This window comes from Telmatherina bonti (genome assembly GCF_933228915.1).
Source record: "Telmatherina bonti genome assembly, chromosome: 17".
In the NCBI taxonomy this organism is placed as follows: Eukaryota; Metazoa; Chordata; class Actinopteri; order Atheriniformes; family Telmatherinidae; genus Telmatherina; species Telmatherina bonti.
The window spans coordinates 9311362-9337914 of NC_136615.1; the positions used below are offsets into that span (position 1 = coordinate 9311362).

The 26553-nt window shown below is 39.2% G+C and overlaps 1 protein-coding gene across 2 annotated transcripts in view; it reads left to right on the plus strand.

Moving 5' to 3' along the window:
• Positions 1–22630, plus strand: part of ppp3ccb (protein phosphatase 3, catalytic subunit, gamma isozyme, b) — a 38038-nt gene extending 15408 nt beyond the window's left edge. Inside the window, exons 3-14 of one of the 2 annotated variants that reach the window (XM_079257098.1) lie at positions 546–670; positions 2924–3035; positions 3145–3290; positions 7612–7751; positions 9040–9117; positions 9213–9307; positions 9388–9513; positions 10074–10151; positions 13560–13644; positions 16908–17005; positions 19373–19399; positions 22038–22630. In XM_079257098.1, coding sequence (XP_079113224.1) covers positions 546–670; positions 2924–3035; positions 3145–3290; positions 7612–7751; positions 9040–9117; positions 9213–9307; positions 9388–9513; positions 10074–10151; positions 13560–13644; positions 16908–17005; positions 19373–19399; positions 22038–22222 — 1295 coding nt within the window. In that variant the 3' untranslated portion in view covers positions 22223–22630. The remainder of the gene's footprint in view (positions 1–545; positions 671–2923; positions 3036–3144; positions 3291–7611; positions 7752–9039; positions 9118–9212; positions 9308–9387; positions 9514–10073; positions 10152–13559; positions 13645–16907; positions 17006–19372; positions 19400–22037) is intronic. The other variant, XM_079257099.1, reaches the window with a different exon arrangement.
• Positions 22631–26553: the final 3923 nt, after the last annotated feature.

Here is a 26553-nt window from a genome sequence, read left to right on the forward strand (position 1 = left end):
AGTACAAACTGAAGTCAGATCTTTTAAGAAAGTTATCTCCTTGCCTTTTTACTGTTTTATATATATGTATAAAAAAAACAACAACAAAAAAACAAAACAACCTTAAATGGACAAATTAAAGTTAGAGTAACTTTTTAAAAACTTTCTTATGTCTTTGTGAATTTTACCAAATTCGTCCCATAGGCCAGATTGAGTTTTGGTCCCGGAGCCGTATGAATGGCACCCCGTTATAGATTAATTAATATCATCAGCATATACGCGTACTTTGCTGAAATATTTCTAATGTTGTCTCTATAAAAATAATGCAAACAATGAACTGGGTACCAAAATGGAACCTTGTGGAACACCATTAGTTTTTACCAAGATATCAAGATAATTGAACATTTCTTACAGCCATTTCTAATAAGAATTCATAGTAGTATTGATTAGGTTCTGACTGAACCTGTCCTAATCTTTGATGTACTTCTGCACACAAAGACTTGTGGATATCTTTCTGTTTTTATTGATTATTTGAGAGATCTGAACCAGCTTGTTTGTGTGTTCAGTGTGCGGAGATGTCCATGGCCAGTTCTTTGATCTGATGAAGCTTTTTGAGGTGGGCGGGTCCCCCAGCAACACCCGTTACCTGTTCCTCGGAGACTACGTGGACCGAGGGTACTTCAGCATCGAGGTAAGCGCTGCGTTTAGGTTTAAGCAGCAGATGTTTTTCAGGAAAAAGAGGGTAATTGCATCAAGCTCTCTGCCACACCCAGCAGGAGTGAGTTGTTTTTCTGTATTTTTTTCAGTGTCTTGAGGTTGTTTTGTTGTGTTTTAAACTTCTGAGCAGTCTCCATGGAGAGTATCTGGGCCTGGAGACTTGCATTTAGCACAAGTCCAGGTCCTATTAATCCATTATTCATGCGTTTTCATCATTGAAAGTGTGACACATAGTTTGTACTGACTAGTTTTTGAAGTTTAAAGAGGATTTAAAAAATATTGATTTAGTCTTGTAGAGCTCCAGAAACCCTGATGTGATGTTTGGTCTACACAGCACTGTAAAGCTTTTTCAAACAGAAAATAAAAGACACACTGTTGGACTCTTCGCCCTTCTGCTGCCACATTCCTTACCCCACCCACCAAACACACACTGCCAACCACACAAGCACTCCACGCTCTCAGCCTCCACACTCGGGCTGTGTCTCCAAACAGGCTGCTGGCTGGGCGTCTTGTGTGTCTCGCACTGACGTTTTTATTGGCTGCTTTTCCTTGTTCAGGATTACTGGACATCCTGGATCTCTTCCTGGCTTCACCTCAGAGACATACAGTACATCTCCACATTCATACACAGTTTCGGAACAGCTGATGCTTCTCTGAACGTCATTACTGTAAAAGTTCATCTTGTTTACAACGTGTTTTCCAGACTGCTTGACTACTGAATGTCAAAGCCATTGATTTTATCAGTTGATCAGTCATTGATTCTTATGCTCAAAATATTTAACTTAAAAAAATATGTTGGTTTCAAACCATTAAGGTACGTTAAGATCTTTTTTAGTTAATTAATCAAATAAAAAGTAACTTCCCAACATGACTTCTATCTCTTCAGACCCATTAATTTAATGGGAATAATATTTAGTTGCAGTCTGTTGATGAGCTCCAGCTTCCCGAGACTGCATATATTTTTAAACACAGCTGAGGTGATAAAGGACTTCTACCTGACAAGCCCACACAGCTACACGCATGACGCAACTCAGAGAAAACATCTGCCTGCACTTTGAACAGGGATTTCCAGAAGCTGGAGCGAAAAGAGTCTGGGTGATCAAATGTGAAATATGTCCTCATTCTGAAAATGTCCCCTGTGATGTCTGCTCTACATTATTGCGACAAAAGTAACCAGATGAGGAAATCTCCTGTGTGTGTAAATGTGGCTTTAGAGCCCAGTAGGTGAAGATCATCCCATAAAACTCCAGTAGATCGCTGGCAGATGAACCTGTGGTTTAAGGGGTGTGCCCATTTTGAGCACACTGCACTCCACATAAAGACATGAACTTGCAGTCATAGTTGCAGGTCCTGTGTTTCTTGTCTCCAGCTCATCAGCCACAGACGAGCTTGTAATTGGCCTGGACAGCCACCTTTATAAATCTATTCTCATGAAGTAAAGCTACAGTGTGTATATATAGTAACTCCACAATAAGGGATTCATGATAACCCCATTATTTATCACATTTTCATAATAGAAAATGATTTCGATCATTGCCATGTTGCTAGGAGACCTCTATGATGACCCAGAAATGATGATGCTTTTTGTCAAACTTTCCCCTTATTGGAGAGCCTAAATCAACAGTAATGTCTGAAGAGAACCTGTATGGCTGGAATAAAGTCAAGAAGATGTTTTTAACCCATGCTGGTACCAAAAACAGCTGAGTTGGAGTTGGTTTTGTGTGGATAAAAATTAAATTGTAGCATAAATAACTGTAAATGGCAAAAGAATAAAAACATTTAAAAAAAAAAAAAAGTGTAAAAATATAAATAGCTTCTGTTGTGTGTTTGTTTCAATGCCAATATTTTTTTCTCCCTTAAAACTGAGACTTGAGAGAATGATGTGCAGATGAGAGATAAGAGGCTCGGTCGCTGTGTGGTATTTCTATAAACTTCTGTTTGTAATACATTTTATTTCGTTTTTTTGTTTTTTGGTTGGACTTTATGGTGCTTTATCTATTGATACCTTCATTTTACACCATTGTAGCTTCATCATCTTACAACTGAGGCTGTCCTGAAATGATTGTCAGGATATTAACTGTGATTAAAGGCTCTTTACATGCATTTTACAGTTATAAGGTTTAAGTAGCAGTAAAGGCATCTGAATCCTTCTTGAGATGCTGAAAAGCTGTAGTTGCTGGAGCTCGGCGGTGAAGCAGGGTTAACCTCCTTTCATGTGTGTCTGCAGTGTGTACTGTACTTATGGGCTCTGAAGATCAACTACCCCAACACCCTGTTCCTCCTCAGAGGCAACCACGAGTGCCGACATCTCACAGAGTACTTCACCTTCAAGCAGGAGTGTAAGTGCTACAGCTCAGCCGGATCTGTTTTCTCAGCTGTATGTGTCGAGCATGTTTAGAGATTCAGCTTGTCTTTCTGCATGCGTGTGTGTGTGTGTGTTTTCTCCAGGTAAAATAAAGTACTCTGAACAAGTATACGACGCCTGTATGGAAGCGTTCGACTGCCTGCCTCTGGCTGCACTCCTCAACCAGCAGTTCCTCTGCGTGCACGGAGGTCTGAGCCCTGAAATCACCTGCCTGGACGACATACGGAAGGTGAGAAAGAGACGTTCACACAGTCTGCAGGGACGCTGATGGCTCTGCTGTGAGAAGAGATGTGTGCAGTAAAGTCACGTTAAAGGAGAAGTTCCACACAGCTGGAAGTGTGTACGGCCCTCTGTATGTTCATTTTCTAATAAAAGAAAAGAAAAAGTAGAGAAACTGGTCGGGTTTTCACCTCCGACTGGCTCTGATCCACGGATTTTTCTAGACTGATGTGTTTTCAAGCTTTCTCTGAGAGAGCGACACATGCTGTGAGCTGGTGAGATGAGTGTTAGTATTTTAGATGACCATAAGAAACCTCTCCAGTCTGTCATGGATAGATTCACCTGCCTGAGCATCACAGGATCAGTGTTGGCTGAAATGAAAAAAGACAAAATATTTGCACAGAGACTGGCTAGCCAACTTCCTCTACCTCAGATATCAATCAATCAATCAATCAAATTTTATTTATAAAGCGCTTTACAACAACCTTAGTTGACCAAAGTGCTGAACAAAGATAAAAACAAGTAAAAATATAAAATAGCAGTTCATTCACATGTAAAAATCTCAACAGCCAAAGGCTGATCTAAACAGATGAGTCTTTAGCCTGGCCTTAAACAGAGGCAGGTCCATGATGGAGCGTAACTCCAGAGGCAGAGAGTTCCAGAGTTTGGGCCCTGCCACTGCGAAGGCCCGATCGCCCCACTGTTTACACCTAGACCGAGGGACCACCAGGAGGTGCTGATCAGAGGAGCGCAGGGCTCTGCTGGGCTGGTGAGGAGTCAGGAGGTCGCAAAGGTACGGAGGTGCAAGGCCATGGATGGAGCAGAAAACAAACAGAAGGATTTTGAATTGAATTCTGAACTGAACCGGGAGCCAGTGTAAAGAGAACAGTACAGGGGAGATATGGTCATGTTTGCGTGTGTTGGTGAGAAGGCGGGCAGCTGCATTCTGCACAAGCTGTAGACGGTGCAGAGAAGCCTGGCTGAGTCCAATGTAGAGGGCGTTGCAATAGTCCAAACATGAACTGATGAATGCGTGGATGGCTGTTTCAAGGTCTTGACGAGTGAGAAAGGATCTGATTTTGGCCAACTGGCGAAGCTGAAAAAAGCTTGCCCTGACCACAGAGTCTATTTGTTTATTGAGTCTGAGATTATTGTCCAACGTCACTCCAAGGTTCCTAACTGTCTGACTGAGATGGTTGGTGAGAGGTGTGAACAATGGAGCTGCATTTGCTGGGCTGGGGGCACCAAAGAGGATAAATTCAGATTTTGACTCATTCAGACAGAGGAAGTTTTGCGATAGCCACTGCTTAATGTCATCCAGACACCTGTAGATGGACTGTGTGTCTGAGGAGTTCTGGGAAACTGGCAGATAGATTTGGAGATCGTCTGCATACAAGTGGAATGAGACATTATGGCGGGATATCACAGAGCCGAGGGGCAACATATACAAAGAGAACAGAACAGGGCCAAGAATGGAACCCTGTGGCACACCGGAAGACAGAGGAGCTGAAGATGAAGAGAGGTCATTAATCATTACTGAGAAAGATCTATCAGTCAGGTATGACTTGAACCATTGGAGCACAGGTCCCTGAAGACCCACTTGCTGGGCTAAGCGAGTGAGAAGGACAGAGTGGTCCACTGTGTCAAATGCTGCGGTAAGATCAAGCATTACCAACAGCACAGGTTGCTTTAAATCCAGGGAGAGCAAGACATCATTTTGCACCTTAAGGAGTGCTGACTCTGTGCTGTGGCGCGTTCTGAAACCAGACTGAAACCTCTCAAAAATGTGATTCTGATCCAAAAATGATTGTAATTGTGAAAAAACCAGCTTTTCCAATACTTTAGAGAGAAATGGCAGATGGGACACGGGTCTGAAATTTGAGAGAACTGCTGGGTCTAGGTTAGGTTTCTTGATAAGTGGCCTGACCACAGCCTGCTTAAAAACAGCCGGAACAGACCCTAACAGCAGGCAGGAATTGAAAAAAGGAAGTAGACATGGCCCCACTGTGTCAAAAACCTGTTTTAAAACTCTAGATGGGACAATGTCCAAGGGACAGCTTGTTGGTCTCAGCTTCTGAACCACTTCACAGAGCTGAGAGAGTGATACTGGCTCAAACACAGTCAACACAGCAGCAGGGGCAAAAGGCGGGGCACAAGGTGGAGCAGTAGCTGCAGCACTATTGTTGCAAATGCTCTGTCTAACAGAGGCCACCTTGTCTGTGAAATGATGGAGAAAAGCGTCACAGGTGGATTTAGACACATTTATCAACACATTGTCCGAAGGATTAGTCACAGACTGGATTGTATTGAACAAAACTTGAGGGCGATTGCTGCTAGTGGAAATAACAGTTGAAAGATATTTACATTTGGCTTCCTTAACAGCATTTTGATAGTCAGAAAGACAGTCTCTCAGTATGCCCAGAGACACATGCAGCTTGTCTTTCTTCCATCTCCGTTCAGCCTGCCTGCAGCGCCTTCTCAGGGCACGTGTATATACTAAATAGATATATACTAAAGGTAGATATACTAAAGGTGATGCACTTGAGCTGCTGCAAAGAATGCAAAACCACAATGTGTTAAAGAAACATATCATGGCGGCAATTTGAAAAGCAAAGGTCCCTTCCTCCCTGCTGCATTGCAGGGCCAAGAAACAATGCTGTTTAATGCAGACAAACCTGCTGGAAGCTCTCAAACATGGACCAGTCGTCTGCTGAGAACAGACAGTTGTGCTCATATTTATTCATACCCTTTCATTAAAGAAGGAAAAAAAAACAGCTTCCTGTAAAATAAGCTGAAATTGACTAAAGTAATTATAAATAAAAGTTTTATGAAAATCATTATTTTCTAATTCTGGTTCAATAGAAATATCTTTTTTTTAAAAAAAAAAATAAAAAAAAAGCAAACAAAAAAAAAATTTTTTTTACACATCACTCATAAAGTAATATTTAGTTGAACAATCCTTTAATGTTTCCGCTCCAGTCAGGTGTTTTCTGTTCCTCTCAGTCAGACTTCTGCACCTGTTGACAGGTATTTTGTCCCACTGTTCAACAGAAAAGTCTCTCATTTGTCCAGGACCAATTTGTTTGTTTGTTTTTTTCTTTCTTCAACTCAATTAAATGAAAAAAAGTGTCTTATATTACTAAATTATATTTTTGCAAAATTTAAGTTATTGTTCCTTTTTTAAGTCTTCAGTTATTTGAGTGACTGTTGTAAATTCAGCCTTTTCTTTAATGAAAGGGGATGAATACATATACTCCCACAGGACTGTGTGCAGATTTCGCAGGAGCAGGTGGTTTTAAGGTTGCATTGGGTGGGAGCAGCAGCTAACGACGATGAGTAAATAAATAAATGATTTATTGCTGTAGCAGGTGGGAGTGGCTCAGACACGCAGCGGTAGAGGCTGGTAAAGGTCAACATTTTAGCAGGAGCACTATTGTCAGTCGTCATTTTTGCTTCTTAAAGCTGGTTTTTCCTCATGTTTGACAGCATGATTCATAAGCTTGGTTTCTATTGAAATATTGAGCAACTCTGTCCAGCAGTTTCTGTTCCAGCAGTTTAGCTAAAAAGGTGAAAATGGAGACTTTTTAGTGCTGGAGTGTGTAGAGGAGGGATTCATGCAGCTGTTGGGTTCACGTTTATCAATCAAAACAACAAAAATGTATCATAGAATTATTCTGAATCCCACTAAAGTTACCACAACTGGCTTGTTGGTGGATTTTGTTTTCACGCGGGAAGATAAACCTCTTTAACCGACCTTGGTTGGGTGACCCATAAAAAAAAGTTAAGAAAAATCCTTTTCTTTTAATATGATGTCTTTATTTGGCTCTTTAACAAAATGTAAATAAAAAATTAACATTTTTTTGGGGAGGATTGTTCCCATTTATCCCCATATGATATTTCAGAATGATTAGAGTGTAATCTGCTGCTGCTTTTATCATTAAAGAGCAGAAGACAAGTATCAGGTTGTGTTCAACAGGATTTTGAGTGAAGTTTTTACCATAAAGTGATGCAAAATGTGCGATGGACTGGCAAGCTGTCCAGGGTGTACCCTACCTATCACCAAAGACTGCTGGGATAGGCTCCAGCTTTCCCGCGACTTTCATTGGATTAAGCGGTTTGGATAATGAATGAATGATGCAAATTGTCTCAGAAACTGTACATATCAAATGTTCTGTTGCGCTCTGAAAAGTTTAATACTGAATATATTTCTCTGTCAGTCTCACAGCTGATCCAAACAATTACCAAAACACAGGTTTCATGAAAAATACATTTTATAACTCAGAGATCATTCTAGATGCTCCCTCTGCTAAACTGGCTGTGTTTCTACGCAGCTGGACCGGTTTAAGGAGCCTCCAGCCTTCGGGCCCATGTGCGACCTGCTGTGGTCAGACCCGGGAGAGGACTACGGCTCAGAAAAGACCCAGGAACACTTCTCCCACAACAGTGTCCGAGGCTGCTCTTATTTCTACAGGTAGGATGGCCGGCGGCCTGAAAACATCCTGCAAGCAGACAAACGGCAGCCGGCTCTGTTAATCTGAGCTGATTAAAGCTTTTCCAAACAATGGCTTATCTCTGGATAAGTGACCGCTGCTTAAAGCTGCTGTCACACTGATACTGAAAACAAATATTAGCATTCTCTGCTCTGTCTTAATATTTGTACTGAATTTGCGTTGTTGACACCACATGGAGGTCATAGAGGAGGTAAACCCGCTGCTGCTGCTCAAAAGCCTCTTTTATCCACTGTCTGCTTGCTTTAGTTGCTCCACTGTGCTTCTGTTGTGTCTCTGACGGATGTGTTGCAACCTTCTGTCGTTTCATTTGGCTGTAAATGCTGGGAGTTCATCCGCAGAGCTTTTAGCTTCAGACTGCAGCCACTTTCCTGACAGCACAAAGTCACACAAGCAGCAAGGAGACTAGAAATGAGGAGGAGAGCACTCACAGCCACAAAGGAACGTATTCAGATAAAACATTACTGCAGCAGCGATTCTGTTTGTTTCGAAGAGATTTTACATCAAACAAATGCAAGCTTTTGGAGGAGAAGCCAGACTGTCAGTGAGCTGGTTGTGTCTGAGGATGCAGCTGCTCAAAAATGAACAATTTGTGGTCTTTGTTCGTGTAAAAGTCTTGAGTCACTCTTGTTTTAAAGTGGTCTTGAGCAATAGTTCTCCAGGCTTTCTGAAAGTCTCTCTTTGCATTTCTTTGCACATTTGTAGCTTTTTCACTTTCTTGTAAACCGACACTTTCAGAGGAGTGTGTCTCTGATTTACTGTAACACTGACCTCTGATCGTTCAGGCTAAAAATGCTCCCAAGTCAAAGGATGATGGAGCTGTGTAGACGCATAACAGCAACTTGGCAACAAACCCAATGTGAATTGGATCTTTTGACTCTGTTACAAGCAGCCTTTCAGAAAGATACTGAATTTATTCACATTTGTTTAGTTGCATATATGAAATATACTAAAATTAACTTCTTTTTTTTTTTTTTTAATTATAAACAACTTTTGTACATAAAGTCTACGGGTGTGTACATGTACGTGTGTATAAATGGTGGGGTGGGAAGTTGTGGGAAGGGGTTGGGTTGTTTTTTTTAAATGCGTAAAGCACTTTGTGCTGTTTTTAATTCGTGAAAAGTGCTTTATAAATAACGCTTGATTTGAGCTGAAATAAGAGCATTTTGTGTTGGTGTCCGTTTACCAGACTGGCTTCTCCTCCCAGTCCGTCATCCCGCTGCAGTAACTCACATGGTTTTTGTTTTTCAGTTACCCGGCAGTATGTGACTTCCTGATGAACAATAACCTGTTGTCCGTAATACGAGCACATGAAGCTCAGGATGCAGGGTGAGTCACTGTTTTGATTGGTTAAATCTTTGATTTCTTTCTGTTTATTTAAATCGAGGCGCTCACTGGCAGGTCCACATGTTTTTGTCCGCCAGGTATCGAATGTACAGGAAAAGTCAGACGACAGGCTTCCCATCTTTAATCACAATCTTCTCTGCTCCCAACTACCTGGATGTGTACAATAATAAAGGTAAAACGAACGGAAACCATAGCAACAGGTTGGAAAGACCTTGAATGTTGATGTGTGTGTGTGTCTGTTTTCGTCCCCAGCTGCGGTGCTGAAATACGAGAACAATGTGATGAATATTCGACAGTTTAACTGCTCTCCTCACCCCTACTGGCTGCCCAACTTCATGGACGTCTTCACCTGGTCTCTGCCTTTTGTTGGAGAAAAAGGTTGGTGCCCGTCAGAAGCATAAATGATTAGAATTGATACCTGCGGTTGTCTACAAATGTGATAATTTGTGCACATAAATGTGCAAAGGGATTTGGGATATGTCATGTCATTTATTCCCAGCAATATGAAGCAGAGCTGTGCAGACTTGTCCATGTCCTCTTTCACAGTTTTATTGTTAAAGTAAAAAAGATTTGTCCAGCCAGCCATCCACCACACCTTTTTCTCTCCAGCTCAGTAAGCACTGGAGCAGGAATCCTCAGTCCTGGTCCTATAGGGCCGGTGTCCTGCGGGATTTAGAAGTTTCCCTGCTGCAGCACACCTGACTCAGACTTGTGCAGAGCCGAATGTCAAACTCTGCACAAGTCTGGCAATTAGGCATTGATTCAAGTCAAGCGTGCTGCAACAGGGGAAGCTCTAAAGCCTGCTGGACACCGGCCCTTGAGGGCCAAGATTAAGGATTGAGAAATATGCTGATACCGTCTCAGATGAACCAGCTGGGTTCAGACTTAAAGGGACATTGTTGTCTGTTTTACCTGCTGCTGTGTTGTCGTGTGTTCAGTGACAGAGATGCTGGTGAACGTGCTGAACATCTGCTCTGACGACGAGCTGATGTCTGAAGGAGACGACACCTGTGAGGGTAAGCCAACCTTCCATCGCTGACTATACAATAGTTCTTTATTTAGATATTCAGTGAAACTAAGGAAGTTCAGCTGTTGCTCATTGCAGTTTTTCTTCTTGTTCATACTGCGTTAATCTGAAACTTGGCAGTTTGTCACCTCTGTTTCTGTCACATTTGTGGTATTGCAGGTTTATTTTGTAGAAGCTCTTCTTTGTGTTGAACTAAAGACTTCTTTAAAGCTAATCACCCCATTTATATCTATTTCCTTTAATTTGGCTTGTGTGAATGCTGGATCTCTGCACTTAAACACTTAGTTAGGGTTAAAGATCGTATCAGACTAGCCTGTGCTGGTAGTTAAACCATTTTCAGGCTTTTTCATTTTCTGCTTGTTGGGAAATTAACAGAAGACTGAAAGCAAATCAGTGACACAGCATATTTATATGATCTCTCTGTGTCATACTGTGAAGAAACGCCATCTTGTTAAATTATTTTGACAAGTTCTGGAGGATGGCGTCTGACAAAGTTGCAGCAGAACATCGGATGCTACTGTGCTTTCTGTAACTTCACTAACAACGCAGTGGCTTTTCACAGCATGCATCAACAAGATGTGCAGGAAAATATGCCTTCCAGCTGCTTTCAATCAATAAGACAAACCTGTCCACATGTCTCACACCACTTCAGCTGCTTTGAATCACACCTGCCCTTTTCAGCTGCTGTCAATGAGAAACGCCTCTACAGTTTGTCAGTTTGCTTTAACTATTGCCGTTCAGACTCGCCCCTCCATCTGCTGTCCTTGAGACACACTCCCCTCCATCTGCTGTCCTTGAGACACACTCCCCTCCATCTGCTGTCCTTGAGACACACTCCCCTCCGTCTGCTGTCCATGAGACACACCCCTCCATCTGCTGTCCATGAAACACACTCCCCTCCATCTGCTGTCCATGAGACACACTCCTCTCCATCTGCTGTCCATGAAACACACTCCCCTCCATCTGCTGTCCATGAGACACACTCCCCTCCATCTGCTGTCCATGAGACACACGCCCCTTCATCTGTTGTCCATGAGACAGACACGCCCCTCCATCTGCTGTCCATGAGACAGACACGCCCCTCCATCTGCTGTCCATGAGACACACACCCCTTCATCTGCTGTCCATGAGACAGACACGCCCCTCCATCTGCTGTTAATGAGACAGACACACCCCTCTATCTGATGTCCATGAGACAGACACACCCCTCCATCTGCTGTCCATTGAGACAGACACACCCCTCCATCTGCTGTCCATTGAGACAGACACACCCCTCCATCTTCTTTCTGATACAGACACGCCCCTTCATTGGCTGTCCATGAGACAGACACACCCCTCCATTTGCTGCCCATAAGACAGGCACACCCTATCTGCTGTCCAGAAGATACACTCCTCAATCTGCTGTTCATCAGTCAGATACAACCCTCCAGCTTTTGTCAGTCAGATGCGCCTCTCAATCAGCAGTCTAATTTCCTTATATCGATTGCTTGATTCATTATATGTTTTACTTAAGCAGATGAGGAATTAATCTTTTACGCTCCACTTAAGTACTTTCATGTCATTTCACTTTGCTTGGATCTGATTTCATCACAATATAATGAAAGATTTTCAGGAAGTACAGAACTGAAATATATATTCACTCTGTACTTATTAAATGTGTGTCCAGCAGCAGTTTAATCCACACCTCTACAGACCGCAGGATGGTACATTTGTGAGGGAGTGAAAGGAAGCCACAGCTTGTTTCATGGACGTGAAGAGACATGTCAGAGTTTGTCTCATTGATGTGTTGAAGAGATTGTGGACATGCTGCAGCATAGTACTGTGGATGTCTCTAAATACCTCCAGCAAGCAGTCAGAGAAAGCTTCGGCGTAAAGACTGTCATGTTGCCATGGTGACCCTCAGTGGGTATTTAACACTGAATGTGATTAATCAAATGCAGTTGAGCCTGAAGAGGAAGTGAAACCCTGAAGAAAGTGTGATGGAAGCTGTTAAAATTTGAAGTCGTGTACTGGCTCGGTGTCAGAGCGGTGCAGCTTGTCTGTGTAGTTTCTGTCTCATGGTATCAACAGTGCTCCCACCAGTGTTTTAACAGCTCCACAAGAATGGATTGAAGGCATATGTCAGGTTCTGAGTCTGCAGATATCTCGACGGTGGTGGGTTGTATACGAGGTGTGACCAGTAGTAACGCAGAGAAGCACAGGCTTAGATGCAGCCAACAGGCTAGTCACCTCCTTTTTGTTTTCAGAAGGTCCGTGTCAGACACAGCAGCGTTACACGGCGTCACCTGAGTACACTCTGCCCTGCTTGTTTCATGTAAACTGTTGAATATTCTCACCAGAAACATCCAGAATGAATTCTAACTTGCATCTCCGTGAAGGAAATTGCGTTATGTGGTTGCTGATTGGGTTTATCCTGTTCAAACCCTCCTGGCTGCTTGTTTTGCTCAGCTTTACAGTTTGTGAAACAACATCCAGTGTGAATATAAGACAAGCCAGCAGTACTGAATGGGTCATATACTGGTGTCCTTTAGGGTCCTCTTTGTTCATGTCCACACCTTGGAAAGTTATTCTGTCCCACATCTCTTCCCTCTTCCCTCCCTTTACTTAGTGACTGTGAAACATGTTTGGATGATCATGCATTATTTATTACGCTGTTGTACTGGCGCTGTGGTAGTTTTGCATTTTACTTTTGTTAAGTTTGAGGAATAGAGCGACTGAAACGGATATGAGTGTGGTAGAAATGAACAGCAAGCGGCAATGTTTCTGATGTTGAAAGATAAAAATGAAAGAAAAGAGATTTTAGAGGAAAGATTTTAGCGCGCTGCATCTCTTCGTTGTCTAATCTCACAGCCAGAAGTTAAAAGCTGCAGGTTTAAATAAATAAAAAAAGAAAAACAGCATTATTGTTCCTCAAACAAAGATCGGCCACTTGCATCACGTTGTTGCCTTTTTTGGGGTGTTACATAAATAACCCTCATTATACAAACGTAAAATAATATTTTATACACATTTTTTAATATATTTTTAATATTTAAAAATATTTTGTACACATTTTATAATCATTTTACTTTATTTCTGCCATTTTAAAATTTATTTTCACATTTGCTGTTTATTTAAAAGTCACAATTTTTATATATATTTATGTATAAAGTATATAACTAACTTTTACTTGGAGGTAAAATTCTGTGTAGTAATTTTATGATCTGTGCAATTTATTTTTAATCATCATTTTCTGGGTTAGGGTTGTACATAAACATGTTGATTTGCATTAATCTGATTTCTAGCTAAAGGATTAATATGTGCAGATTACAACTCAGCTGCAGCTGTAAAGTAAAACTGCAGATTTTCATCTTCTTTTCCTCAGTTTTATTTTCTCTCCTCTCTTTTTGCTCTTCAGGTGGAGCTCCAGCTGTCAGGAAGGAGGTGATCCGAAATAAGATCCGGGCAATCGGAAAGATGGCTCGCGTCTTCTCTGTGCTCAGGTGTGTTTGTGGTTTTGATTGTCAGCAAATTTTACATATTTTACAAATTATATTAAAATAAGGCAGAAAGTGTTTTCTCTTGTTGGTTGTGCGTTAACTGTCCAGCTGCTGTCGAGGAAAATTTGATGCTTTGTGTGTTTTTTATATTGCGCTGGTCTTTTTGGTTTGAATGAATCTGTGTAAAAGATACTCTTATCAAAAAGTTGAAAAAAGGAGGTTATTGGACAGAAAATGCAGTTTCAGGCAGCTTCTGCTCCACTTTAGTATAAGGCTAATGACTTTTTTTTTTTTTGATTTACATGTCCTCCTTTAGTCCTGCAGAAGTGTGTCAGAATAATTTGTCCTTAAATTGTGACTGTTCCTGTTCTGGTTAATTAAGGGGCCAGAAAAGCGTTACAGAAGCATTGCTGTTGATGACTATTGCAGTGTGGCAGCAGCTGTCTGATTAATTCTTCTCAATTTGCTTTATGAACCAATTACCTGTTTTAAAGTCGTTGAACATCACTGCAAAAAGTCACGTGAACCAGGAGAAAAAATAAAAACGTGCACCTCCACCCACACACTGACAGCAGTGACAAACCCACATCCAGGATCACAGATAAAAACCGCAGACACAAACACAGGTACAGTATCTAATCGTAAATCTGAGAAAACACATTTTTAGTTCCTCTGAAGCAGCTTCAAACCTTAAATGCTTTCATGTTAAACAGTCACAGCTGTCAGAGGGAAGTCTGTGTCTTCAATTTAACTTAAAAAGATTAGAAACATATGTCATTTGTAAAGCCATTATTTCTGTATGGTTAGTTGGTTAAAATCGGTGGTCCGATGATGGAGCCTTGTGGAATCCCACACAATTTTTCATTTCAGTATTGGGCAACACTGTTATGTTGATGACTAGGTCAACGTGTAAACAAAATGGTTGCAGAAAAGCCACAGGAAGAAGGCCGTAAACCTAGCAGTGTCCAAAACCGGTCCGCCAAGCCCGTTGTCCTGCAGGTTTTCCATGTCTCCTTGCTCCAACACATCTGATTCAAATTAATGAGTCTTTGTGCAGAACCTGTTAGATCCATTTAATTTGATGAAATCAAATCAAAATGTGTTTTTATAGCATCTTTTGTACATAAAGCTGCGGAAACATCCTTTATATGTAATGCCCACCAATCCCGTGTTGCATAGGTTTATTTGTACAGCCCCTTTCATATACAAGACAACTTAGTGCTTTACATGACACATTAAAAGTATTATAGATGGTGTGAAAAGCATAAAAGACAACACAAATAGCAAAATTACAATAAAATCATGAATTATATTGAAAATATTTAAAAAAAAAAAAAGAAAAAAAAAAGATCATAGCTCAACTATAAAAGCACATCATCTGTCTCCTCAACCAACAAATAAATAAAGACTAAAATAAATGAGCATCTGGCTTGGCACACTGTGAGGAAACATATCCTGATTAGTGTGTGTTGAAGCAGGAATACATGGAAAATCTGCAGGATTGAGGCCCTCGAGGACCTGAGCTGGGCACCTCTGCTCTAAACTATAACCAGCGGTTTTGGATCACTGAACCACATTATCGCGGCAGCTATTTATCTGACCTGTCTGAAACACTCAAAATAAATCAAGTTCACTACCAGTCAAAAGTTTGGACACACCTTGGATTTCATGAGAAAATGTGGGCAAAATTTTGACTTATGTATATCTTCTCAAACTAAAAGGGTTGTATTTATCCCGGTCTCAAAAGAAAGTGGAGACATGAGCGTTTGCTACAGAAGTGTTAAATTCAAGATACGCGTTTCTGTGTCAGAGTACATTTACCTGGAACTCAGTAGAAAACCTGCATTACTTTCAGTGAAAACCAGATGATAGCAGCCCAAATCATTTAGGAACTCGTAATGTCTGACAAAGAAGTGTGCAAACGTAGAAGGGACAGAAGTGAACCTTAGTAGTTTTCCAGGTATTTTTAATAGAATTGTGACGCAGGTAAATATCTCAGGAAGTCATCAACAGAGAATCACCATAGAAACACCACAAGGATCCAGAAAGAAGTGCTGCCAATAATAGTACACCACTAAAGGTTTTCAAAAGGTAAAGTTTACAGAAAATGTAAAAGGTTGATGCTGTACTGATATAATGTGAATGTATGACATTTATGTAGAATCATGCAATGACAACTCCATTATTCAAAACAATTTGACACAAAATCTCATAACAGTGGTGGAAATGCCACAACATAAAATGTCAATAACTTGACCTGTATTAGGCGTAATGTTGGTCTGATGATGTCAAATGTGTACAGTATGATGTAGAGCAGGGCTACTCAATTAGATGTTCAGGTGGGCCAGAGTTTCAAATAAAAAAATGATCTGAGCCTGTAAATAAAGTAAGGTATAAAATAAAAAGGTCATATCAAACTAAACTTCTTGATGTGGTGCCTTCTCACATTATAATCTTTAAACACTGCCACACACATATGAAACACATTGGTTTGGCGCTCAAATGTGACAAAAAAATAAACAAATACTTATCAGTCCCGGTGGGAATAAATCATCGGTTTTCGTTGTCAATGTCATGTTTTGGGACAGAAAGCGACATGCTTGCTAGCGCTACTCTTACAACTTCGAAACATAACATCATGCGCTGGGGTTAATGTTGCTAGGCAACCAACTATTGCATTCATGGTCTGCATAACTGTAGGATTGTAGGCTACTTAATCAGCAAAGGTATGAATAAAGGTTCTTGATTAATATTTTTTTATTTTCCTATTTTTTTTTACATAAGCTGGGCCACATTGAAGTTGGTTCTGGGCTGCATGTGACCCGCGGGCCACGTACTTTTTTTTCTTTTCTTGTTTTTAGTCAAATCTGCGCCCAAAAATTGGAATCAAATTGGGGGGGGGGAACGTATCATCACAGCTCTATCAAGTACACTACCAGTCAAAAGTTTGGACACACCTTGGATATTATGGGAAAATGTGGGCAAACTTTTGACTTGTGTACATCTTCAAAACCAGCTTCCCCTTCTACAGGGGCTTTCATGATAGGATGTTAAAGATTTTAATGCAGTATTTTACATATTGCAGCTGACATGCTTGATTTCATTTCTGTAAAATGCCATAAATCTTTCTAAATCAAGTGTATTTAGTAACGTACCGCCATGAAGTAATGATGATGATGTCATCCGTCTGGAGGTATTTTTATTGTGGAAAAGCTTAGTTTTGATTCTAGTCTGGATCAACTAACGTGTGTTTTTTGTGTTGTCAGAGAGGAGAATGAGAGTGTGCTGCAGCTGAAGGGTCTGACACCAACAGGAACGCTGCCTCTGGGGGTTTTATCCGGAGGTCGACAAACTATTCAAAGCGGTGAGTGTTAACAGCCGGGCAGCATCCCACCAAACACTAACCAGAGTCCAGCTAACACTAACTGCCCCTTGCCTGCACTCACTACCTGAGACTAACCGCTGACAAACTGTCCCCAGCTCCTCCTCATCAACACTGCAGCACACAAACAGACACACACACAAACACACACACACAGATGTCAGATGTTGTGGTGTTCAGAGATCTCCACCATGCTGCCCTGCAAAGACCTACAGAGAAACCTGGACCTGAAAACAGCTGGAAAGATGAAAGTCACACCTGGCTTAGATCTTTTTCTCCTTGTTTGTTCTGATACAGTTTCATTTAAAAGTCTCATATTGATGCAAAAATCTCTTTCTAAAGATTTTCTAACAGAGATTCTAAGATTGTTCCCTTTGTGACTTTACAAAGCAAAATAACCCATCTCCCAGTACCGAGTACAGCCTAGTACCCCCAGCTAGCTGAGCCTCTAAAATCACAGGGCGCGTGCCAGCAAAAGCTGCATCCTGTCCTCGAGTGGACGAGTGGGGTGTGGGGTAAGCGTGGACAGGCACAGCTCGTGAATATTAGTACATTCAGACATAGAAACAGCTTGTTCTCAGCTGAGCTCACGAGAGTGACTTATTGAATGGACCAAGGCTGAATTAGAAGAAAAACACTTTATTGATACCCAGATGAAATGATTGAAAAAAACGTACAATTTGGTAACTTTAGGATTTTTTTTAAAAAAGAATAATGTAACATATCTGGAGTTTAGGATTTCTCATCAGATAAACTTGATCATTCTCAGATATTAAAGCTGTAAAATGATGAGAAAAGACTAAAAATGAGATATTAGCCAAGGAATGATGTCTCTTTAACCTGGAAGTTTGGACATGCTTCATCACCAATCACACGTGTGTGATCTGAAGTGAACAATGTGATGAAACAAAACTGAATTGAGCAACAACAAACAAAATATTTTAACTTAGAATCAACATGACATTAAGCTGCTGGCATCCAGATTTAAAGAGACATTGCCGTCAAGCTCGTTACTTCAGTCTGAGAACATGATGGTCAGAGATATCACCATAACTTTTTTTTTTTTTTTTTTTTTTAAAAAGCAACTGAGTGAAACTTGTTTTCCACAGTTTGATAAAATCAATGTTTTAAATGTAGTTATCCTGTTTTCTCCCGCTATTCTTTAAAGGTACAGTGTGTATGAATTACTGATGTCTAACATTAACAATGGACATGGACAGTGGCTGTCAGGGGTCAAAATTCTTTCAGCTCTTTTTTTTTTTTTTTTTTTTTTTTTTATTTAAAATTTTTTTCTTCTTCATTTTTTCATGTATTTATTTATTTTTTTAAATTAACAAAAAAAAAAACCAAAAACCAAAAAACTCTTTCTATCTTCTACACTTTTTCTATCTTTACACATAGAGATATTTGTCCATTCAGAGACACCATAATAAAAACGGTGGCATAAATATGACATCCACCGTGTGAGTGGAGTCACAACAAATAGATATAAATGGCTCTGTCCAGGAGAATAAAAACAAATGATTATCGTAAAGCGTTAAGACACAGTTTTAATGATATTTAACTTTTTTTTTGTCACTGTCCTGTGGTTTTGTTACACACTGCCTTTAATGAAACGTGAGATAAAATTTATGACCAACTGTTTTAACCTGACATGCTTTTTATATCCAACTTATGCTTTATAGAGTATTTGAGTACTTTAATGTGACGCTTTTCTCTCCACATCTGAAACCAACAGAATTTCTGTGGGCACGGTTTGATTTGAAGCCAAAAAAGAAAAAAATAAAAAAAAAATAAAAAGCAGAATAAATTTAAAATAACAAACCTCTCAGATAAGCGTCTGTATAAATATTACTTAAACAAGCTTTTTAAACAGATGTTGCAGTCAAATTTATTATTTATGAATTTTTATATTTATTATTTCTCCTTTTTTTTTTATCTTTGTATTAAAAAAAAAAAAACAACAACAACAAAAATCTAAGTTTTCTTTATCTTCCAGCAGTTTTCTGTGTGGCTTTAAAGCCTTGACTTCAGCTCAGCTGCCGTAGATGCTGCAGTTGGACTTCTCTGGGCAGCATGGTGTCGACACGTCCCCTCTTAAACCATGATGATGATGTTGATGATGATAATGATGATTGTTGTTCCCTCTCCTCTGTGAATCATGCAGCTCTAACCTCTGGTCGGGGTGGAGGTTGTGGGGTGGGGTTGGGGTTGTACGATGATTGACTCCATGTTAACAGGACTGACTGATTGCAGTGATAACGTGACTGACTGAATGCATTGATATTTAACGTTCCCACTCTCTCTCCATTTGTTTGGGGCATGGCACTTCTACTCACGCTTACACAGCCACCGTAGAGGCAGAAGAGGCACGAGGTATGCAACAATTTCTGTCTTTGTCTGTGTCTGTCTGTGTTCAGTTGTGTGTTTGAGCTTCTGCGTTTGGACAAAATGCTGTTGAAATGTGTCTGAATAGACTTTTTCTGTGTTTTAAGGGTGTGTATATACAGCTAACCTAACACAAGGAACAAGATTTTACTTGAGCCTATTAGTTAAACTTGCTGACATGCTTAGTGGGAGGTATTTAGAGTCAAATATTTGGAAGGAATATAAAAAAATTCAGAGAAATGTGTTTCAAAATAAGAAAAAACTTTCAGTCTTAGGGTTTAGCACACCAGGATTAAAAACAAAATCCTAATCGGTCTTAAATTGAGGTATTCGGATGAACAACAACACAACATGAAATATTAGAGTCTTTATTTACTGAACAAAAACTAAACCAAAATTCAGAACAAGTACATAAAAATTAAAAGATCGCTGCTTCCTTATGAATGAATTAAAGGAACTGCTTGTCACATGCACCAATAATTGATGATCAATGCAGAAATGTAGTCAGTTTTCAGATGTGGAGCATTGAGATCAGTGTTAGCACAGTGCCAAGGAGGAAAGACATCAGCAGACATCTTAAAGAAGCTTCATTCTGCAGTGTGGAAAATGTTCACGACAGTTTCAGTCTTCCCCAGAGTGGACGTCCCAGCAAGTTCAGTCCATCGGCAGACACTCTGAGAAGCTGCAGAAACCCCCTTGAGCCACTTCTCAGACTGTCCAGGACTCTCTTTGCTTGTTAAATGTTGCATTTAGAAAACCAAACCAAAGTAAAGATGTTTAGACATCATCTTTTCTGAACAGCAGTAATGCACGGCGGCAGAGGGCTGATAATCTGGGCTGCTAAAGCTGTTCTCGTGCAACTGGACAATGATCCCAAACACAGCAAAGGGTCCAAGTCCAGACCTTAACCTGGTCTTACAGCTGTTGTGGGACCATCAGATAGCTGTGTATAAAACAAATGCTGCAAACGTCAATGAGCTGAAAGAGTGGAACAAAATTCCTCCTCAGCCATGTGAGAGACGGTGACGTCATGTAAAAAATTATTCCTTCAAGCTGTTCCTGGAAACATTCATCGTGGTTGTAAGGAGCAAGAAAGTAGGAGTTTAGAGGTCCACTTTGTTGCTGGTACATCCAGCAGAGGAAAAACGTCAGAAAACCATCTATTTTCTTAATGGATTGGTCCAATCAGGGTCTGCGGGGAAGCTGGAGGCACCCAACCTGGACAGCTCGCCAGTCCATCGCAGATCAGAAAATAAAACAAATGAATTATAAAATAAAGAGGGCCGTTTATTTGAAACGTGTCTGGAGATTAGGACCCTGCACAGCAGCGTCTGCATGTTTACAGCCGCCATCATTCTGCTGCTTAGATGTGTCAAAATGTTCCAAGCGGAACTAAACGTTCTGCACAAACAACTCCCACAGAAACAAACCTGCTGTTACGGCCTTGGACTTCAGATTTCTAAAAGTTTATTCCTTAGATGTGCGGTGGGAACAGTGTTTTAGACTGGGAAATAATTTAGTATTATTATTATTATTAATAATAATAATAATAATAATAATAATAATATTATTATTATTATTATTATTATTATTATTATTATTATTATTATTATTATTATTATTATTGCTGTGATATTAAGTATAACTGTCATAATTAGAGTGAAATGTTCCTTTTAATGAACATCTGTTTCTCTGTCTTCATGCCGTCTTTGTCCTGTTCTCAAGTAAGTTTTTTTTCCCCTCTTGGTTTAGTTTTAGTTTTGTGCAGTTTTCTGTTTACTTCATGTGTCTTTAACCAGTAATGATGACGTAAGCAGGAGAGTCAGAAATGACTATATTTTCTCTAAAATGTCTTTTTTTTTAAATACATGAAACAAAAAAGTAACAAATTAAAACATTTCTTTTTTGGAGTTTAGATTATTTTAATGTGATTTTCAATTTATTTTATTTTAGATTGTTAAATGAATATTTTATTTTTGTATTTGTAATTCTTTGAGAAAATATTAACATTTTTATTTTTCCTTGTGAAGTATAAATTTAAATAAATCAATTATTCGGACAGAAGAAAAATACATGTAAGAATGAAGAAAATTAAGAAAAATAGCTGGTAAAACAGCAAAAAACAATACAGAAATTACTTTCTTTAAAATATATATATATATATATATATATATATATATATATATATATATATATATATATATATACACAGAAAATAAATTGTAACAAAACTAATAAAAAAAACTTCAGTAAGATATGATTAAATGTCTTAAAAATACTTAAGACATGCCACATTCATTTACTTGCAAACGTTTATTTTAGAAAAATGTAATTTTTAACTGAAGAAAAATTTTTGGCAAATTCAATGTAAAGAAAAAAATGAAGCATTTTAATTTAATGACAAAAACATTTTTATACTTTTAGTTATTTAGATTTTATTAGAATACCTCACAACGTAGTTCAGAAAATGTATTTAAAAATGCCAAAATGCGTCCCAAAATCTCTGAAACAGAACTGAACGAGGTTTTGTCTGGAATAAAGCAGCTCAGACTTTGTTACTTTCTGACTGGTTCTGGTTCCGGTCTCTGTGACCCACCTCTCTAACAACACTCCCCTGTCCTCGCAGCCATCCAAGGCTTCAACCCGCAGCACAAGATCCAGAGCTTCGAGGAGGCCCGAGGTCTGGACCGGATCAACGAGCGGATGCCCCCCCGCCGCGACAGCAAGCAGAACGAGGGTCCGGCCTCACTCAACAACCTGCCAGCCAGCATTGGACCCCCGGACAAGAACGGCACCAACGCTCAGGCTTAATTCCTCCCCTCCTCCTCTTCCTCCTCCCCTTCTCCTCACCTTCCTTCCCCTCCATCTTCCTCTGCGAGCCGAGGAGAGGAGGCGGTTCAGCCCGAGCGCTTATTTATTTTATCACCGAGTAAATATCATGGTTTCAGACTGAAAGAGACTCGGGCTGCTGGTACTCCACTCCACACCTGTGTGCCGGCCTTCTGTACTCTTTTTTTTTTTTTTTTTTTTTTTTTCTTTTTTTTTTTTTTCTCTCTCTCTTTTTCTCTCTCTTTGATTGGAAGGAAGTGACGCTCATTCAAACGCTGTGTTTGTGCCCACACATACATAGACACACACACAAACACACACACAGTGACATTCATCCTTTCTTATGCCAACGATAGTGTGACTGAGCTCTGCGGAGCGAGTATTGACATTTATACTATATATACACAAATATATATATATATATATATATATATATATATATATATATATATATATATATATATATATATTCATATATATATATATATATATATATTCATATATAAAAAATTTTAATTGTTCCCTCTTTTCAATGTGATATTATTTTTTTTACAACACATAGATGTAACGCTCTAGAGCTGAGGGAGGGAGGTGGGATGAGTTAAAGGGTTATTCCGCTTCATTAGACCACCAGGGAGATGTGGAGCGTCAGTTCAGACCGAATGTGCAGGAAATCTGCAGATTCCTGTTGGGTTCGCTGCAAAAGGACAAAATGAGAAAACAGATGCAGAGAAAAGGGAAGCAGAAAAAGATTTAAAAGCTAATTATGTAACATCAGAAGGTGAAATGATTCCTGCGAAAAAAGACCAGAAATTGTGTAAACTGAAAAACAAAAACGCTGGTTTAACTTTCAGCTTGTTGCTGCATGTGTTTTGTAAGAATGTTGCTCTGCTAAATATAAATAAAATGTATTCAGTGAAAGCAAATTAGTATATTTGGAGGTTGTTTTCAACCTGAAAAATAACCTTAGATTCAATTATCTCCAGATAATGATGCTGCTCAGCAAATTAATCAAATCAATAATAAGATTCATATAATCCAATCTAAAACTGAGCTGAGCAGGTGATGAAAAGATCTGTCTGAAATGTCTTAAAGATCTCCCAAGGGCTTTTAAATAATAATAACACAACAGGTTCTTGACATTGTCTAGTAGAGGAGTGTAATCAATCTCAGAAAACCTCATCTTTGGGGAAAATAATGGGTTTTTTTTTTCTTTTTATGTTTTAGTTTTGATGTATTAAACTTAAGCTCAAACATTTTGGTGAAATGTCTAAATTTTTTACATTTCTTAATTAAAAAGAATTTCATCAAATCACATATGAGCAGAGAAATTTAAATATTTACAAAAGTTTAGAATAATCTTTACAGTGACAATATGAAGTTTCTTTGTTTATTTAACTATAAAAATGTATTATATTCTATATTTATCAACCTAAAGTCTCTTTGAAAAATTATTTAAATTAAAATTTAATTTAAATAAAAAAATTTTCTTACATGTTAAAAATCTTAAATATGATAAAATAATCAATTATAAATCAGTGAAATTATCAGAAAAATATGAAAATAATGAATTAAATCTTCAAAATATTAGATGTATTATTATAGAAAAAAATTAATTTAACATTAAACTTGTTGAAATATTAAGACGCATCTTAAAAATACTGAATATATTTCCTTTTTTTTTGTCAGAAAAATACAATATCTTAATGTTTAAATAAAACTGCTGGAATGAATCAGAATAATGTAAAAGAAAAGGCGTATTTATGACTTCTCTGTGATGTCTTTGGTTCCTGTCGCATTGCAGCTGCATGGATCTGTGCTGAAGGCCAGAACTTTATTATTTCTGATAAAATACCAAAGTTTTAATGAAGTGGAATAAACCTTAAAGGTATGGATATAAAACGGAGTTGGGGAGGTGTGGCCATGCTGTGTTTCCTGTGTGATGAGGACTGGGGTGGGGTTGATGTCATCATGTGTTGCTTGTTTTTTTGTTTTTTTTTGTTTGTTTGTTTTTGTTTTGTTTTGCAGGGGGGGAGAAGAGTGCTGGGCCTCATTTCTCAGAACATATCTGACAGAATGTACAGAACCAGATTTTCTTTACAGCTTCATCTGAAACTTTTGTGGAGTTCATGTACTGCGAGGCCTCTCATTTATGTAGACGTTTCACTCCATTCAAATAAAAAAACAGAAAAGTATGTCTGTTGTCGGCCTGTTTGAATGCTGCTGCTGCTTTCAAGGATGCTGCCAGGCAGCCAATCAGAAACCAGCGTGGGAGCAGATGCTTTTATGTCTCTTAGCAACGCAGACTCTCCACACAGTTACCTGTCGATGAAGGTCAGCGATGATGAAAACTCAAGCAGCGGGGGCGTCTGAATGCAACACGAGGGAAACGATGAGTGTCGCCACGGAAACGCCGAGGCGTGAAACTGTTGTAACATGAAGAGGTGTCGTGTTGTGTCGAGGAGCAGCTTGTGTTTTGCACACCTCCATGTTTTTTGTGTGTTCAGAAACAAGGCGACACGGGATGAGAGAGGAAGATGAAGAGTTGCATGAGGGTGGGAAAGATGGAAACATGAGATCAGGGATTAAAGACGGAAAGGAGTCCAACATGTTTGTCTTCACATCATTTATAGTCAAAGCAGACGTTTTCATCGCTGTCATTATGTGTGATCTGTGTTCTATTGTTTTTTCTCTTTCATTCTTATTTTTATGTCCTTTTTTATTTTAATTCTGTTTTGTTTGTTTTTTTGCCTTTTCAGTCACTTTTGGCCATTCTGTGTCGTTTCATCCTCACATTTCTGATTGTGTTCAGTTTTAGTAACCGAACAATTCATTTGCTTTTTTCCCACAACTTTGACAAGTCGCTGCAATGATCGTGATTTCAACGAAACGCAAGAAGCATTAAAAAAGCAAGTTGAAGCACGTCGAAGAATGTGAAAACCTTAAAAAAAAAAATCCAAGAAATAAATCCACTAATTAACTTAAAATATATGAAATGTCAGTTTAGTCTGAAATTCAGGTGCCTTATTTTGTTGTACATAGTTTTGTGGTGCCTGTAAAATCTCCTGCAGTTTGTTTAGTCATTCTTAACTGGTAACTTTGTTATCAGTGTGATCATTTAATCCTCACATTTCACCAGGTTGTTGTTTTTGTCTCTTTTGGTTATTTCTCTTGTGTTTTGTGCAGCAGTTTTGTTCTGTCTGCTGACTTTCAGGGTCATTTTGTGTCTGTCTTCTGACAACTTGTCCTGCGCTCCTTTAGTTTTTGTCTCTTTAGTTTTGTGTCTTAGTTTATTTTGTGTGTCTCTTTTCACTCAGCTTTTGTCTTCTGTCTCATTTGTGTTCTAGTCATTGTCTTCATGTGATTGTTTTGTACATCTTTGTTGTATTTTGTGGACCGATTCCTGTGAAATTTCCTGTAGTTTGTGTGTTTTTTGTCAGAAAGATATTCTTGTCATCTTGTGTGTTTTGTTACCACTTTTTACTTCATCCATATGTGTCTTTATTGTCTGCTTTTGCTTTTTCTCTCTTTCTCTGGCAATTTTGTGATGTCGTTGTCCATCTTGTTCCTGCATGTCTGTATTGGTGAGCCACGTGAGACGGATTCTCAGGCTTTAGGTAATAAACTTTAACTGAACTGTTAAAACCGTCCAGATACTCCACTTTCAGAGTATTACACAGTACTACAGCACACTGTGTGTGACCCACTTTGTGTTCTGTAGTCCTGTCCATCCTGTGATGCATAAAAAGAAAACCAAAACACAATTTTGTTTACCAGATTTATTAGTCGTACAACAGAAACAGAGGGTTGGGGATGAATGAATGCACAGATTTCCTCCAGCCGTGCACGTGATACCAACTCCTCTTTTAAATCTGTCAGGTGAGGACAAACATCATCGGTGCTCCATAAAAAGACTAAAACAGCTCACAGTAAAAAAAAAAAAAAAAAATCAGACAATAAATAAAAACATGTTTGGCAGCTGTCATGTCTCGGCAGTCAGCTGTCATTCAAGTCGGAGAGCAGAGTCGTGTCAGGGTGGGGCCCTGAAGAGAGATCTGAGCTGGTATCATGAAGCTGCAAACAGGAAGGGCACAAGCGACGTCTCAGACGAGTCCTCGGGTTTCTTACGGTAATCTTAGAGCGCCCTCTGCTTCATCAGGTGCAGAAAGTTGCTGCTTGTCCAGTTTGCGACATTTTTTATTTATTTATATATATATATATATATATATGCAAAAAGTGAGTTATTTAGCCATGAATAATGGTTATTTTTGGGGTTAAAATGATTTTAAACAGCTCAGGAGATGTTCAGAGAC